At 44.6% G+C, this 17,585-nt stretch overlaps 1 protein-coding gene and 1 long non-coding RNA gene across 10 annotated transcripts in view; both read right to left on the bottom strand.

The window, feature by feature from the left end:
• The window catches only part of SRGAP3 (SLIT-ROBO Rho GTPase activating protein 3), a 252,348-nt gene extending 237,841 nt beyond the window's left edge, over nucleotides 1-14,507 (bottom strand). For 7 of the 9 annotated variants that reach the window (XR_014298751.1, XR_014298752.1, XM_082683048.1 and 4 more), the window contains exon 1: nucleotides 13,694-14,490. Coding sequence is in view for 7 of the 9 variants with exons in the window: in XM_082683048.1 (XP_082539174.1) it covers nucleotides 13,694-13,760 (67 nt within the window). In the remaining 2 variants the exon portion in view is untranslated. Of the gene's footprint in view, nucleotides 1-13,693 lie in introns of all 9 variants that reach the window. The other 2 variants (XM_082683050.1, XM_082683054.1) reach the window with 1 other exon arrangement.
• Nucleotides 14,508-14,720: 213 nt separating this feature from the next.
• On the bottom strand, nucleotides 14,721-17,337 carry LOC309855699. Its single transcript, XR_014306938.1, has 2 exons — nucleotides 17,124-17,337; nucleotides 14,721-15,317 (listed from the first exon to the last, which is right to left on the bottom strand). It is a non-coding gene; the product is annotated as an uncharacterized lncRNA (long non-coding RNA).
• Between the last annotated feature and the right edge of the window lie 248 nt (nucleotides 17,338-17,585).

Below are 17,585 nucleotides of genomic sequence, written 5' to 3'. Positions count from 1 at the left end.
AATATATCAGAATATTTATAGTGGTGCACAGGTAGTGGCTTCTAGATTCTTTTTTTTTTCCTTTGTTATATTTTTCTGTATTTTAGAAACTAAAAGTAACAAGTATGAATTATATCCACAATCAGAAAAAAAAAATGTAATAAAAAAAGTAAGTCTCTCGTCCTCTATCTCCAAGGTCAAAGATTCATAGGATCCAGTGGTTAAAAAGGAACTTCAAGCTCTTTTCCTTTCTAGTCTCATCTCCAACTCTTACTCCATTCCATCTACTCTGGACTTCAGCCATATCAAACTTCTCACCATTTCCCAAGTACCCAGGCCCTCTCATAACCCTCACACCTTTGCACATGGAATTCTCGTTTTATGATTTACCTTTCACTGCCAGCTGAGCTTCTACCCATCCTTTAAAACCCTACTCAGAAGTCCTTTCTTCTATTACAACTTCTCCAGCTCTCCCAGGCAAAGCTGTCACTTTCACTCTCAGTTCCCAAAATGTGTGGTTCCAGCACTATCCCAGTACTTATTATACTTATTAGAATAAATTATTCTATTTTTGTAAGTATCTTTCCTAGAGAACTGAGAGCCACCAAGACAGGGTTGGGGACTATATTTTACCCATTTTTGTGTCCCCATATCAGACACACACTAGGAACACAATTAATAGAAAATATTGGATATCCTGTAGTATCCCAGCCAGTGGCCACCTGGTCCCTCTACTTTGTTCCCTCTGATGAGTTAGACAGCCCTGCATAGATACAATTGTCTGTTCTTTGGATTCTTCCTCTTTCTGAATTACCTTTCCTTCAGGGTTTGGGGAAAGCCTAGATCTACTTCATTATGTCCCTCTGAACTATAATTCCCAGTACAATCCCACATACCCTGAAGCAGAACACCTATACATGCTTGTGCATAAGGTCCATCAAAGGGAAATATATGTGCATTCATTCATTCATTCATTCAACAAATATTTTGATCTATTATAGACCAAAGGCTGTTTCAAGTGTTAACAAAACACAAATGGGCAAGAGAAACAAAAGTCTTATCCTTAAAGACCTTCAATTCTGATAAAGAGAAGAAATAAACAAAGAAGGGGAAATATCATATAACCATAAGTGTTCTGCTGAGAATTCAAGTCAGCTAATCTACAGTTACTCATGGCTATTTAAGATTGGGTAGTCAGGAAGGGACAGGAAAGCTAAAAGCTGAATACCAAAAAGGAGCCAGCCATGTGACAATCCAGGGGGAAAGGATTCTAGAGAGAGGGAAAAGCTATGTGCAAAGGCCTGAAGTTGGTTACAAGCTTGGATTGTGGAGAGATAAGGAGGCCAAAGTGGGCAAAACATGGCTTTGTAAGCCTAGCCAGGGGTCTGGATTCACTTTTTTTTTTTTTTTTAAGATTTTATTTATCGGGGCACCTGGGTGACTCAGTCAGGTAAGTGTCTGCCTTCGGCTCAGGACATGACCCCAGAATCCTGGGACTGAGTCCTGCATTAGACTCCCTATTCAGTGGGGAGCCTGCCTCTCCCTCTCCCACTGCTTGTGTTCACACACGCCTCTCTGTCAAATAAATATTTTTTTTTTAAAGATTTTATGTATTGACGGGGGAGGAGTAAGAGGAGAGGGAGAGAGAGAATCTTAAGCAGACTCCATTCCGAGGGTAGGGTCAATGCAGGGGCCCAAACTGGGGGCCCAACGTGAGGGGCCGATAGAGGATTGGATCCCAGGACCCTGAGATCATGACCCAAATGGAAATCAAGAGTCAGACACTTAACGGAATGAGCCACCCTGGATTTGACTCTTACGCAATGAAATGCTACTGGAGGGTTTGGAACCAGGGAGTAACAGAGTTAAGATTTAAATTGTAAGGATTACCACTGGCTGCTGTGTAGAGAATGGGATATGAGAATAAGAGAAGAAGCAGGGAGACCAGTCAAGTCAGTGGATTTCAACTAGGGCCTCTTTTGCCTCCCGCCTCCAGGAACATCTGGCAATGTCTGAAGACAATTGTGGTTATCACAGCTTGGGAGAGAGAGGAGGGTACTACAGGCATCTAGTGGGGAGAGGTCAGGGCTCTAACAAACCACCAAAAACTGATCCAACTCCACGTATGCCTGGGTGGCTCAGTCAGTTAAGTGTCTGCCTTTGGCTCAGGTCATGGTCCCAGGGTCTGGGGATTGAGTCCCGATTTGGGCTCCCTGCTCCGTGGGGAGCTTCCTTCTCCCTCTCCCTCTGCCTGCTGCTCTGCCTGCTTGTGCTCTCTCTCTTTCTCTCCCTGTCAAATAAACAAATACAATCTTAAAAAAAAAAAAAATTGGGCACCTGGGTGGCTCAGTGGGTTAAAGTATTTGCCTTCGGCTCAGGTCATGATCTCAGGGTCTCAAGTCATGATCTCAGGGTCCTGGGATCGAGGGCTGCATAGGGCTCTCTGCTCAGCAGGGAGCCTGCTTCCTCCTCTCTCTCTCTGCCTGCCTCTCTGCCTACTTGTGATCTCTGTCTGTCAAATAAATAAATAAAATCTTAAAAAAAAAAAAAAAAAAACTGATCCAACTTCAAATGTCAGTAGTGAGGAGGTTGAGAAACCCTGAGTTAGAAGGATGTTGCCATGGTCCCAGGAAGAAGTCACGGTGGTCTGGGCCAGCATGGTGCAGGCAGAAAAGAAAGGAAATCCACTCAATTAATATCTTGAAATATTGAAGGTTTTTCATCCATATTTCCTTAAGAGCTTCTGGACCAGATTCAGGCAAGGAGGGCTTTCTATGTTTGTTACCTCTGGGATAACACAGAGAAAGAGTCAATTCTTGGCTTTTGACTTTCAAAACCCTAGCCCTCAGAGAGAATAGAAAAAATGTGTACAAAAAATATGTACAATAACCTTGAGTGAACATCTGATGACAAAGAGCCAGGATACCGCCCCTAATCTACACATGGATAAAGATTTCCAGGAGTCAGTAAAGCAAAGTGTACATAGATTTTATGGATCTATAGGAAAACGGCCTGCACGCTGCCTTACCCCAAACAAGCCCAGGGAAAGAGAGTAACAAGGGAATCCCCCATACAGATTTGTGGAATCTGAGAACAGAGAGCAGCTGGGCTGCTTCCCCAGCCAGAGAGCTCGAGGAAGGCAGGAGGAGAAGCAAAGGCAGGCCGGAGATAAATGTCCAGAGTTCTTCATAAGACAGCATGGTACGTGGGCACCAGGATGACTCCTGGTGCTTGCAAACGGCATGGAAGTACTGAAGAGAGGGACACAGGGAATCAAGGATGGGTCACTGGCATGGACAGACCACTGAAGGCCCAAAAGGAAGGAGGCTATTTCAGTTTACAAAATAGATTGATGATAAACCACAACAGATGTCCCTTGGCACTGCCTTTGTCTCCTGGACCTTGGGGTACAGCACAGAAGGAGAGAGGAAAAACCCCAAACTGACTTATATTTATTTCTGCCACCCCTAGCAGAAGACAGATGACAAATGGAAATCGAGCTATAGAAACATAAAGAAAAACACATTTCTCTTGCACCTGGATTTGCAGCTGAGCTCTGTTCACTGTGAGGTGCACGGGCTTTGGGCTTCCGTGCGTTCCTCTGCACCAATGTCACCTCGCATTGACTACAATCCCAGGGGCAGTGCTGGGGTCCACTCAAGGCCCCGTGAATGCAGCCTGCAGCTGAGTGCAACCTCTTACTGTCACACACAGACCGGCACACGCCATGCATATTGATCAGGGGCAAGCTGTCGCCAAATTACCATTTAAATCAATGGTTGAGCGCTCTGTAATTGGAGATGTCAAAACCCACATTTTCTAAGTGACCTCAAAACACCACATCAATATCACTTAGCTGGGCTGGATACGCATTTCTTTTACCTCCACCCCTCTTCAAACTGCCCTCTGAGAAAAGTATAAAAATTAGGGAACTGGTGGCAAAAGGCAGAAAAGAGAAAGAATCAGGATAATCCACAAATTGTGTGGTCTCATACTTTCTAGAATTTAATCTCAGGAATAGAGTCAGGAATAGGTTGTTGTTGTTTCAGATTTATGTACTTAAGAGAGTGAGAGAGCATGAGCAAGGCAGGGTGGGGTTGGGGTGGGGGGAGGGAGAGGGAGAAGCAGACTCCATGCTGAATAGGGAGCCTGGACACAGGGCTCAGTCCCTGAGCCAAAGGCAGACACTTAACTGACTGAGCCACCCAGGCACCCCTCAGGAATAGAGTTGTGTGAGATATTCCACAAAAAATGTCTACAAGATTGAATAAGTTTGAGAAAAGTCCAGGGCCCCTTCTTGGTGCTTTACACTCAACACATTTAAGGTTCCCAGAACTCCTGTAGGAAATAAACCTATTTAACTCCGTTTGTGTTAGAACTTCCAAGACCCATTTGTCCCCAATTTTTTTTCCACCTAAAGCCTCTTTACATCCAGTTTCATGGAATACTTCTCAGGGAACACTGCTCCAAACATAAATTGGCCTAACGATTAGACAAATTAAGAGAAAAGAGCCAAAATCCTCCTCCTGGCCAGCTAAGATATTTTATAAACACCAACGAACCATCAGGAATGAATCATTTACAAGTGAAATCAAGCCTAGAACACCATTTGCTAGGTCCTGTATTAGGCCAGAGATTCTGAAACTCAGCATCTTAAAGAAGTCAACCCCCATCCCTTCCCGGAAAGGACCAATTTCTGATCCAGCCTAACCTCTCCACCCTCCCATCCTTACCCTATGATATCCTTGCCTCATCCTGTTCTCCAAGGTACCACTCAGCTCTGCCTCCCGGGCAATCACCACCACCTGGGTTTGCACCATCTACCAGAGCAATTCAAACCCATACATTTATGGATCACCAACTAGAGGCCCGGCACAAGCCTACAGCAATGGGCCTAGCAGAGAGAGCTTTCCGCCTCCTGGAATTATGGTCTACTAGTGTCTGTAAGCCAGAACCCTTCTCTGAACGTTGGTTTCCACATCTTGGCTCTGGAGGCAGGGAGAATTGGGAGACCTGGATTAGAAGACCGCTCGGATTTCCGATTCTGTATTTCCAGGTTGACAGAGGCAGACAGAGCAGCCTCAGTCAAATCTACAGGAGTATCTCCAGTGGACACTTTGCCAAAAGTGACTCCATGAGGGGGATGGGGGGTGTGACAGGATCTGACACAACTAGATGGCATCCAGCAAGCACTAGGAAAAGCTAGACTAGACAGGGAGCTGAAACTTTAGGAAGGATAGGAAGTCAAAGATTAAGACCCATCCCAGACTGACCCCCAGTAGAGAAACCCCTGGGTTTCAGAGTCACATTGTGTTGGCATGCTTCTTGCCTCCCTGTACAAATGGAAGTCAGGAAGGCTCCCTTTAAACCCTAGCACTGCCCCTGTTTGCTGTGCAATCTGATCTAACTTATTTCTCTGAACCTTAGAGCTTTTAATCTATAAAACAGGAATAATAATGAGAACCTCAGAAAATTATTGAGATCACAAAATGAGATAGTGTTATATATGACTGAGACTTGGAGCTAAATAAAACTTAAGGACCTCCTACTGCTAAATAAAGTTATATAGCCTGAAGCATGGCTTGCAATGGTCACTGATGAATGAGTGAGTAAGTGAAGGAATAAATAAATAAGAGAGGAAAGGAAAGGTTGTTTCTAACAAACTCTTGTGGTAAAAACTCCAAAAACAGCCAATACACATCCCCAGATTCACTGATTTCCCCAAACTGGAAAGAGCCTGGAATGCACACTCCACCATGACTGTGGCAAACAACGCCTCATCATACATCACCTTGGCTTTCAACACGTCAGCCTTCACCAAATCTCCACTACCAGGAACAAACAAGGAACTTCAGCAAACTATGGAGAGTATTTTCTTTCTCAGTAATATTCCTATTTTCGGGGCACCTGGGTGGCTCAGTGTGTTGAGCCTCTACCTTTGGCTCAGGTCATGATCCCGGGGTTCTGGGATTGAGTCCCATAGCGGGTTCTCCGCTCAGTGGGGAGCCTGCTTCTCCCTCTCTCTCTGCCTCCCTCTCTGCCTACTTGTGATCTATCTGTCAAATAAATAAATACATAAATAAATAAATCTTAAAAAAATAATAATACCCCTATTTTCAATGGAACAGAAAATATGGGTCCTTTCACAGGTTGAGTATTTGTGTCTCCCCCTCCAAATTCATATGTTGAACCCCTAACCTCAGTATGATCGTATTTGGAAGTAGATGAGGCTTTGGGGAGATAATTAGGTTTAGCTGAAGGTCATGACAGTGGGGCCCTCATGATGGGATTGGTGCCCTTGTATGAAGAAGTCAGACGGCGCTCTCGCTCCACACACTGAGCAAAGGCCATATGAGCATACAGAGAGAGGGCAGCCATCTACAACACCAGGAACCAAATCTGTTGGTACCTTGATCTTGAACTTTCAGCCTCCAAAAACGTGAGAAACAAATACCTATTGTTTAAGTCACCCGTTCATGGTATTTTTGCTATGGCAGCCTAAGAGACGTGTAAAAGAAAATAACTAAGCGAGCTAAAAGTTGTAAGAGTAAAACTTCTTATTAGTAACTAACCAGCCATTCTCTCAACCTATCTTCTGGCAACCACAGTGGGGAAACAAAATGACCACGAGCATTTCTGGCCTCAAAAGTTCATGGCCAAAGGATTAATCACAAGATTGTAGTAAAGGAGAGTAAGGCTCAGAATATGGGGGGCAGATGTGAGGAAACCACTAATTCTGCCTACGAGAGTTATTAGGAAGACATCACGGAAGAGAGTATCATTTGGGCAGGCACAAAGGACAGTCAGGAATTGGCCAAAGAAAGCATGAGAAGAGGGGGATATCTTAAGCAGAACGAAGGCACACATGGGGAAAGATCCAGAGGTAGGAAGGGATATGGAGGGTTCAGAGATAACGGATTGGTTTCATGTGGTTACAAGAGCACAGGTTTATTATAGAGAAGACAACTGAAGATAAAACAGAAGATAAAACTGGCTGAGGCTCCATCACCAAGACTTTTTATGGACTTCAACTTGTAGGCCAGAATTTGCAAACTGGTGGTCAGTGGACTGAAAAATGTCCCACTGATGGGTTTGTTCAGGCAGCATAGTGTTTCTCAAAAATCGGAGCTACATTTAAAAATCAGGAGCTTTTCATCATAGCCTTGGATTTGGCAAAAGAGTCCTAGATATTACAGAAAAGCATGAGAATAAATAGATAATCTAAACTTCATAAAAATTAAATACTTCTGTGCTTCAAAGGGCCCCATCAAAAAAGGGAAAGGATAACCCACCGAATGGGGGGAAATATTTGTAAATCATATATCTGCTAAGGGACTTATATCCAGAATAAAGAACTCTTAGAGCTCAAAAAAAGAACCCTTGTGCACTATTGGTGGGAATGTAAATTGGTGCAGCCACGGTGAAACACAGTATGTTGGTTCCTCAAAGAATTAAAATAGAAATACACTATGATCCAGTAATTCCACAGCTGGGTGTTTACCCCCCCCCCCCCCAAAAAAAAGAAAACCAGAAATCTGAAAAGATATATGTACCCTTATGTGTACTGCAGCGTTATTTACAATAGCCAAGATATGGAAGCAACCTAAATGTCCATGGATAGATAGAGGAATGGATAAAGAAGATATGGCATATCCATCAAAAAGAATGAGGTCTTGCTATTTGTAGCAACATGGATAACAGGGTGTTATGCTAGGTGGAGTAAGTCAGACCGAGAAAGACAAATACCATGTGATCCAACTTACATGTGGAATCTAAAAAACAAAACAAATGAATAAACAAACAAAAAGCAGAAATAGATCTATAACTACAGAGAACACACTGACGGTTGTGAGAGGGAGGGGTTGGGGGAAGGGTAAAATGGGTGAAAGAAAGTAGGAGGTACAGGCTTCCAGTTATGGAATGAGTAAGTCACAGAGATGAAAGGCACAGCATAGGGAATATAGTCAGCCGTATTGTAATAGTGTTGTATGGTGACAGATGGTGGCTACACTTGTGAGCTTAGCATAGCCTAACATATAGTGTTGTGGGATCACAACATTGTATACCGGAAACTAATAGAACACTGTATGCCAACTATCCTCCAACTTCCTTTTTTTAAGATTTTATTTATTTATTTATTGAAAGAGAGAAAGCACAGGAGCAGGGAGAGGGGTGAAGAATCTGAAGCAGGCTCCACACTGAGCACCAAGCCCCACGCAGGGCTTGATCTCACAACCCTAAGATCATGACCTAAGCCAAAATCAAGTGTTAGACACTTAACTGACTGAGCTACCCAAGTGTCCCTTACCCTTTAATTTAAAAAGAACTCTTATAGCTCAAAAATAAAAAAGACTACCCAATTTTTTAATGTTTATAATTTAAAAATTTTTTTAATTTAGAAATTAAAAATAAAAATCAGGACATTTTGTTTTAAAATCCAGATGCCCTTAAAACATGGAAAGAACCAACATTCTGGGCTCACACTCTGCCTGGCAGTGAAGACTAGAGTTGAGACTCCTCTAGGTGAGCTCACTAATCAGCCGCAGTCCCTAATACTCCCCAGTGTCTCCCCAACCCAGCATCCTTTCCTCATTGGAGCCTGTTGACAGTAGTGAGGGCTCCTAAGGAGCTCCTCCACTCAGTCAATGGCATAATCTCTTTCAGACTAAAGTCATTCTGGTGCTCAGCTGGAAGCTTTTGTATTCTGAGTTTGGTTTTTATTTTGTTTTGTGTTTTTAATTTCCTTCACTGATTTTATCACCATATTTCAAGAAAAATCTTAGAAAGCCAAAAATATATCATAAACTCTGTATCTCTCACAACACCCAGCATGAGACTAAGAACAAAGTAGATAATCAATATCTACTGAATGAATATATAAATGAATGAGTAAATAAATACTTCTCTGTGATCTTCTTCAAAATCTGCTCTTCTTCCCCCAAATTCTAGACTTTTGCTCTTAAGAAGATGGCCTAAAATGACTATGGATGTATAATAAAAAACAAAACACTAAAGTCAATCACTATGTTTCTATTTCAATTTTCTATTAGGTTGAAATGGAAATGAGAACTCTGAATAAAAGCAGAACAGATCATCATGTCTGACAGCAAGATGAATTAGAGCCCAGGGTACTGAGAACTCTGGCAAATAAGATTATCAAACACTATCACTGATCTTTGAAGGAATTGTGAAAAATAGGATAGATGCCAAAACTCCAGAGTTGGGCAAATGTTATTCCAGTTTTCAAAGGGGAAAAAAGTTACAGCTTGCCATTTCCAGGCTAGAGAATGTGATGTTACTCTCAAGCAAAATTCTTAAACAGACTCATAAAGAGATACTTGCAAGCAGACAGGAAGTTGAGTCCATCTGGAGCTAGCACAGGGTCACCAAGAACAAATCCTATTAAATTCATTTTAATTTCTTTTCTCTGACATAACTCCTAGCCTAGTGGATTAGAAAAATATAGCAAATATAAAAGATAGGGTACAATGAGGAGATGGGCAGTGAAAGGGCTAATTCAGCCTTCGGGTTATATAACAGAAGCATTATATGCAGCATAAGGAGGTGATAGTTGTTTCCTTTCTCTGACCACATCCAGAGACCTTCATCTAGAACTTGTTACCACTCTTGAGGAAGGGTTTTGATAGTATGATCTTTTGAAGGTCCATTTGGCAAAACATCTTTTTTTTAAGATCTTATTTTTAAATAATCTTCACACCCCGTGTGGGGCTTGAACTCATAACCCCAAGATCAAGAGTCACAAAACTTTTTAAACTTTTTGGGACGCCTGGGTGGCTCAGTTGGTTAAGCAGCTGCCTTCGGCTCAGGTCATGATCCCAGCGTCCTGGGATCGAGTCCCACATCGGGCTCCTTGCTCCGCAGGGAGCCTGCTTCTCCCTCTGACTCTGCCTGCCACTCTGCCTGTGCTCGCTCTTGCTCTCTCTCTCTCTGACAAATAAATAAATAAAATCTTTTAAAAAAAATAAAAATAAAAATAAAAAACTTTTTAAACTTTTTAAAGTAATCTCTACACTGAACGTGGGGCTTGAACTTAAGACCCTCGAGATCGAGAGTCACATGCTCTACCAATGGAGTCAGCCAGGTGTACCTTGGCAAAACATCTTTAATAGCATAAAGCTCTCATCTAGCTTTCTGGCATCTGTTGAGAAATTGAAAGATCTAGTTTGGGGCGCCTGGGTGGCTCAGTGGGTTAAAGCCTCTGCTTTCAGCTCAGGTCATGATCCCAGGGTCCTCGGATCAAGCCCCACATCAGGCTCTCTGCTCAGCAGGGGGTCTGCTTCCTCCTCTCTCTCTCTGCCTGCTTCCCTTCCTACTTGTGATCTCTGTCTGTCAAATAAATAAATAAAATCTTTAAAAAAAAAAGAAAGAAAGAAAGAAAGATCTAGTTAGGCCTACATCATTCCTAAACTGCAACAAAAGGCTGAACCCAAGTGGTGACTCTCCATTTGGACAGGACACATTCTCTCAAGCCTACCATAATCACCACCACCCTTTCTTCTATTGCCCTCAATGAGGCAGTGGACCAACTAATCATCATAAGACTAATCATCTTACTTGGTCAGCTGCACTCATTTATTCTACCTGCCAAGCACCCAAAGGCACTAGAGTCTGCAAGCAAATATACAGTAAATCCAAAGGAGAGAGAAGTTGATTAAGCAGCAGATAAGTACTTTACAAGACCAAATGAAGATGCTCATAGTCCAGGAGCTATGATCAGAGTCTCTAAACATCCAACGGACAGTCACAGGGAAGAAGCATCTGTCCTGTTCTGTGGAGTCCCAAGGGGAAGATAATACAGAAGCAATAGGGGGACATAAACAACACAATAGCCAGAGCTATCCATAGGTAGAATATGTGGACTTGGGAGGTGATGAGCTCCCCATCACTGGGAATGTACAAGCACCTGGTATACTACTGTGTTGCAAATATATTATCAAAGGGATTCAAGGATTTGAGAAGGCAAGAGAAGGCATGGGTCTGAAATTTTCTACAGTAGGGGAAAAAAAGTTTTAAAACATTCTCCTTAGGTCAATAAATTCTTCAAAAAGAGATAAAAGAGAGTAAGTCAACAAAGAATTCAGTATCATTTTTAAAAACCAAAAATTCCCCTCACTCGATTCACAGGACAAAATTTACCTAAGTAAGTGAAGTATCTGCACCAAACTGGCCAAATGATACCCAGGGAGAAAGGAAATTGGCATCAGGCGTTATTTTTGGTGATTGGTCAAACATTCTTCAGAGGCAAGCAACAAAGGCAAGGGATAAAAGTAAGAGGGTAAACAATGGAACGCGTTCAAAAGGCAGCCAGTCCCCACCACAAAACCGCCATCTGCTACTGACATCAATCCTTCAGGGGGCAGCTTCAGGCAAACAATGTACTGGGAAAGAGGACGGGCTGCCTTTACATTTCCAGCCTTGTGACCTTGGGCAAGTCATTCCACATGACAAGGCCTCAGTTTCCCCCTCCCTAAAACTGAGCTCATATGAACCCTTTCCATACACTGTGTAGGCCAAGAGTAGTGATGTTTGGGAGTGAGCCAGAGAAACTGTAGAGCCCTGTATGTACATCAGTAATTATGACGACGATGAACAGAATTTTGAGAGAAAAGGTTCCAGATGGTTTCAGAGACTGCAACATCCTGACCTAAGTTGTGTGGGTGTCATTCTGAAGGACTGAAATTCAACTCCTTTAACCAGAACGTAGAGACCTTTAGAGTCTGGAAGAGTCAAGATCATCTGGAAAAATTTCCTACTGAAATGCATTACCTTACACTTGCTGAGTAGCTGTTAAAATAAAGGTGAACAGTAAAACGTAAAAGAATCAGCCAGAATAAGAAACGCTTAATTGATCCTCAAGCAAAGTTCACGGGCCCAGTGGTAGCAATCCAAAAATGAGACAAGCATGCTCCCTACCATGGCAATGCTAATAAAAACCCCAAACTGTCCAAAACTCAACAGCCCCTTCTCTACTGTGGCATTTTTCTTGGGAACCGCAGTTAAAAAGAACAATAATAATCAGTTACCTTCATCTTATAAAATACAAACTCCCTAAAAAGCGTGTAGGCGAAGACCGAACCTGGGCTTTTGTACTGGAGCAGTCGGGTGAATTCAAATCTCTGACCAATAAAGGGCTTGCTTCTAAATTCTCAGCAAGACTGAAACATTGTAAGTCACTGTTTTCCACACTGAACTGAAAGCTGGAAAAGGATTTTCTGTTTATTTCTGCCCTGGGGTCTACCCAGAGGTGATTAGCATGCCGGGTCTGACCAAAACTAAAAGGCACAAGACGGTTGGCGAGACTGGAGGGAGAAAAAAAAAAAAACAAAGCCCTCCCCTGGTGGCTGCTCCCCTCCCAAAGGTTCCCAAGCATCTGAAGCGTGTGCAGCAGCTGTGGATGCCGGCCTCCCGCCACTCCTGGAGAGGCAGCCTGCCTTCCTGGGTCACCCAGTCAGGAGCTGCGGCAGCACCCAAAGCAGGTGTGGCAGCCTCACGTCACCTGGGCCCCAAATAACCAACTTGCTCTAACAGTCCACCCAGAGCCTCAAGGGCAGGCATCGGTATCCCCTGAAGATGTATTTTGTCTTCAATCTTTCCGCAGAAGACCACAACACAGCCCGTGTCGCAGCAAGGAGAGCTCTTCCAGGACCAGAAAGAAACCAGACGCTAAGAGGCACAGGCCCAGGGTACCTCCTCAGAGAAAGGGCGAGCACGGTGCTTTTAGGTTTTCCTCACTAGAGCTGAGCCTAAAACTCACGAAGGTGGGAGAACCCCAGTAGGGCGTGAATGAGGATTCTGCCTGCATTCGTCTATGCCATTGTGTCCGGTGTCCTATTTCGCCTTGAGAGGGAGGATTTAGGGAGCAGCTTCTGAGGAGTGTGCCCCCCGTGCAGCAAAGCTGGAACAAGCAGCCAGAGGTCATCTCACCCTGCTGGCTAGCTTCCTCAGGCACTACGGCAGCCAGGCAGCTCCCAGCCGCCGAAACGGCACACTGAGCTGTTGGCTTTGAATGAAGCCTGATGACCCTACAAGCTAGCAAGCGGCCGGACGGTGACTGGGGCTGCACACTGTGAGAGAATACATTTTCTGCACCGAGCTCCCTCTTTATGCCTAAATGCCTGCATTAGTCCAGATCAATATGCCCTGTAACAGTTCATCCATGGCAACCTAGGCCAGCCAAGAGACACTGACAAAGAATTGCAGCCCCGGGGATGCTGCTTCCCTGTGCATATGCATGTGAATTCCAGCCCAGAGAAAGGGGCAAAGGAAAGCAACAACAAAAACCAAAAAGAAGGAAGAAAGAAAAATAAAAGCAGATTGTAAAAAGATCATAGGAAGGGGCTTTCAGGGTGGGAGGGGGGAGGAGGTGGTGACTGTCAAAATGGCCTTAGAGTGACATGTCACCGCCAAGATGATGGAGTATCCGCGACACTCCTAAAGCCGGGCGTCGGATCCTCCTCACACACCTGCAATGCAGTGATTGCTGCCCATTCTATAATCCATACTCCCAGCACCGGCGCTCTCTGCAGTTGAAACCAGTCTGGACTTGTGCGGCCGCCACTGTTCCTACTCACAATAAGATTATTGATGCATAACAACATTTCGTGATGGCAGGGAGGAAAAAGGGTAAAAGAAAGCCAAAGCAAGAGAAAAAGGAAAGGGGACGGGAAGCATGACTCCCCAGCCCGTGTCTCACCTTTTATTTGGGCTTCATATTCGGCAATGATTTCTTTGTCTTTCTTGAACTTAGTTTGAGATGACATCTTCCAAAGTGGCCAAAGGCACTGACAGGCTGTTTGATTTATTTCTCTTTTTCTTCCCCAGTCCTCTCTCCGAGCCCTGGTAATCACACGGCTCTGGTCGATTTCACAGGTTTAGGGACTAATCTCTTTTACTCCGCTGCAGAGCCAGGGGGGGACAAAATCCCTCTCAATCCAGGAGGAAAATTCTCTTTACTCGCCAGAAAAAAAAAAAAAATGTCTCTAGTAGCTTGGTCTGGTCAGCTCTTCTTGCAAAAGAAGAACTACCACCCTAGGAGCTCAGTAACCTGCCCCAGATTTTCAAGATTTTTCTTCCACAGAAATAAAAACCAAAAGCGACCACACACACATGCACACAAACACACTCACGCGTGCACTCTCGCACTCATCCGGACACACACACACACACAGCCGTGATGCACACACACATACACACACGTTCACTCACTCACACCGACTCACCCACCCACCCCCACACACACACATCCACGAGAGGCGCGGCGCCTCCTTGGTCGTGCAGTCAGTCCCCGGCTGGCTTTCAAAAGCTCTGCTAAGGAGATGGTCAGGTTGCCAAAGAGCCGGTCATCTCGCATCCTCCCTCCCTTCGGCGCCTCTGGTCTGATGTACAGTGAGGATCAAAGCCAGGAGAGCCGAGATGGAAGTTCTCCTGCTGCAAGGCTTAAGCTTCGGGTAAACCAGGGCTGGACTGTTCGCCCTGCAGGGCTGGCTGAGCGCTCCCCCACCCACCTCGTCACCAAGCTCCACCTCCCGGATTTTATAACAACTGACACATTGTAGCCTACAGGAGAGCAGAACTCACTGCAAGCAAAAAGGGGAAGAAATGCTCACAAAAGGGAAGGCAGCAGGAAAAAGAATCGGGTGGGAAAGGCCTGAGAGGCCCCTGCAAACTCCATTAGCAGTCGGGTTAGGAATTTTTCTTCCAAAAACTCCAAAAGGTTCACCTTTTCTTTGCACCTTGCAATTTAATTTAATTTCTCAAAGCAACAGCTATGTGACAGTTTGTTACTCTGTAGGGATGGTCTCCAGAGGAGAGAGGCTGACCCATGTAGGCAAGCTCATTAATATTTGTTGAGCAATTGCGGGCTGGCAGGGACAATGCCAGGCATTTCAGACACGCAGTTTTGCAAAGCTGTTGAGAGCAGGCATGCTGGAAACACCCAGCTGCCTCAGTGTCTCTTGGAGCTTGTGGCAAATCACTAACTCATTGAGCCTCGGTTTCCTCACCAGTAAAACGGGCTATCTTTAAGGGCTTTTTAATTCATTCTTTCAACAAATATTAATTGAAAGCTTACTATAGATCAGGCATGGTTCTGGATACGGGGATGCAGCAATGATCAAAATAAACACACACACAGAGGGAAGAAGGAGCAAGGGAGGGAGGGAGGAAGGAAGGAAGGTCTCTGTCCTCCTGGAGCTTCAGGGTCTCCACGTTACACAACTCTGGGAAATCCCCACCAGTCACATTCATGTTCTCGGTAAAGGTCGAACTCAGAATGCACAGTGAATGGTGCCTCCTGGAGGCATGCAAGGCAAGAGGCCCTGGAAGAGGAAGATGAAAAATAAACAAAATGAGTAAATGATAAAATATGGTTGAAGAAGGTAAGTGCTATGGGGAAGAAAATACTGCTGGGTAAGAGATTTCAAGAATGAGGGAGCTCTTGGGAGGATCAAATAAGAATGTAAAGCTAAGCTTAGCATGGTGCCAGGCACATAGTAAGCACTCAATAAATGGTAGCAATTATTATTACCCCATGATATCCTCCCCCCAAAAACCCAACAACATAGCAGAAGCACCCCTCTTTCAAAGATGAAGGAAGAGAGGCACAGATATGGGAAGGGACTTACTCAAGGTCACCAGCATTCAAACATAGGCTATCCGACACCAGATTTTGACCATGCAAATGTTCAAGTATCCTGCCTTCTACTAAAGAGATTGAAGCCATTTCACATGCACTTGGGTAGGGTAAGATTTGTTCTACAAAAAATGAAATCAGGGGCGCCTGGGTGGCTCAGTGGGTTGAAGCCTCTGCCTTCAGCTCAGGTCATGATCCCAGGGTCCTGGGATTGAGCCCCGCATCATCGGGCTCTCTGCTCAGCAGAGAGCTCTCCTCTCTCTGCCTGCTTCTCTGCCTGCTCTCCTCTCTCTGCCTGTTTCTCTGCCTACTTGTGATCTCTGTCTGTCAAATAAATAAATAAAATCTTTTAAAAAAATAATAAATTAAAAAAATGAAATCAAGCACTATAGGATTGCTGAGCATGGGAATTACCCATACTGAGGTTGCCATTGACATGTTTTATCCCCCCAGTTTGGTATTTTCACAAATTTTTCAAAATAATCTCACATATGCCTATATCTGAGTATATAATAAATGATCAGATTCAGGTTCAGAAATGAATCCATGGCGATCCATTAAAGCTTCCCAGGGAGGGTGGCAGTTGTAATGGGTCTCCTCAGACACGTATGGGGCCAGGGGCGAGGTAGGGTGTGGGAGGAGATGGGAATATTCCTATGCAGCAAACAGTATGAGCTAAGCCTGCAGGCGGGAATGCATAGGATCTACTTGGAGAAAGCACAGGGAGAAGTCCAGCCAGTGAATTTACAGGGCTTATTACAGCTTCGCATCCCGAGATAGGAGGTCACAGAGTTGATAAGTACTGTCCCACAGCCAGTGCCATCACCCTCTTGCCTCACCTTGAGGGGGCATGCTCAGTCCCTCTGAGGTCTCCCTCTGGACCAGTTTATTATTTTAAGACTTTTATTTATTTATTTGACAGAGAGAGACAGTGAGAGAGGTAACACAACCAGGGGGAGTGGGAGAGGGAGAAGCAGGCTTCCCACTGAGCAGGGAGCCCAATGCCAGGACCCTGGGATCATGACCTGAGCCCAAGGCAGACGCTTAATGACTGAGCCACCCAGGCACCCCTGGACCAGTTTAAAACAATGGAAGCCATACATTCTACCTAAGAAAGATGTGCCCAGAGATTAGCATCCCTGCCTCAAGCATAGGAAAGGGAAAAAGTTAAGTATTGCCTTCCTTGGGATATGACAGACTGGATTCCCTGCCTGGCTCTGCCATTATAGTTCGAAGAAATGGCACAAGTGACTTAACCTGCTTGATGTCAGAGGCAGGAACTAGTAAGTGTCAGCTATTCTCATCATTACTAAAAGTTTGAATCCTCAGATATTTCTGGGAGACCCATGTGTAGGGCACTGAGCCACAGAAGTGTCACAAAAGGCTCTAGAAAATGAAGTGAAGTATGGTATTGAGCTACATGCCGAGCAGCAAAAGAGCTGGATTTTGGTGTAAAACAGATGGTGATTAAAATTCCAGTTCCGCCACTTACCAGCTTGTGGGGGCCCCTAAGTCGCTTCTGTGTTTTCTCTGAGCCTCACTCCAGTTTCCTCGTCTGTAAAATGGTGGTGACATTACTCATAGCACAGAGTCCAAGGTGATCATGAGCTTAAAGTGCCCGGCACATAGCAGAGGTCCTGCAAATATTGCTTTTTTTTTAGGGCCCAACCACGTTGGGCCTAGGATCAGAGTTGCAGAGTTGTCTCCTGCAAATAAATTTCCACGCACAGCGAAGCCACATCACCCAGAATCTTCCTTCCCCAGGAAGAGGTGGTATGACCTAGGCAGGCCCCCTGCTATGATGCCCTTGACTTTTTCCTTCTGTTCCTCCCCGAGGCTCACCGGCCTCCCCACTGCCCTTCTGCAACATTCCTCCACATGGCACTTCTTCCTTGTTATATGAGAACCAGCTGCCACTCCTGATGATTACCCTTCACAAGGTAGTAAGAGAAAT

Source organism: Mustela nivalis (genome assembly GCF_964662115.1).
Source record: "Mustela nivalis genome assembly, chromosome: 1".
Classification (NCBI taxonomy): Eukaryota; Metazoa; Chordata; class Mammalia; order Carnivora; family Mustelidae; genus Mustela; species Mustela nivalis.
The sequence above is the reverse complement of the archived record's forward strand: the minus strand, read 5'-3'. Positions and strand labels throughout refer to the sequence as shown.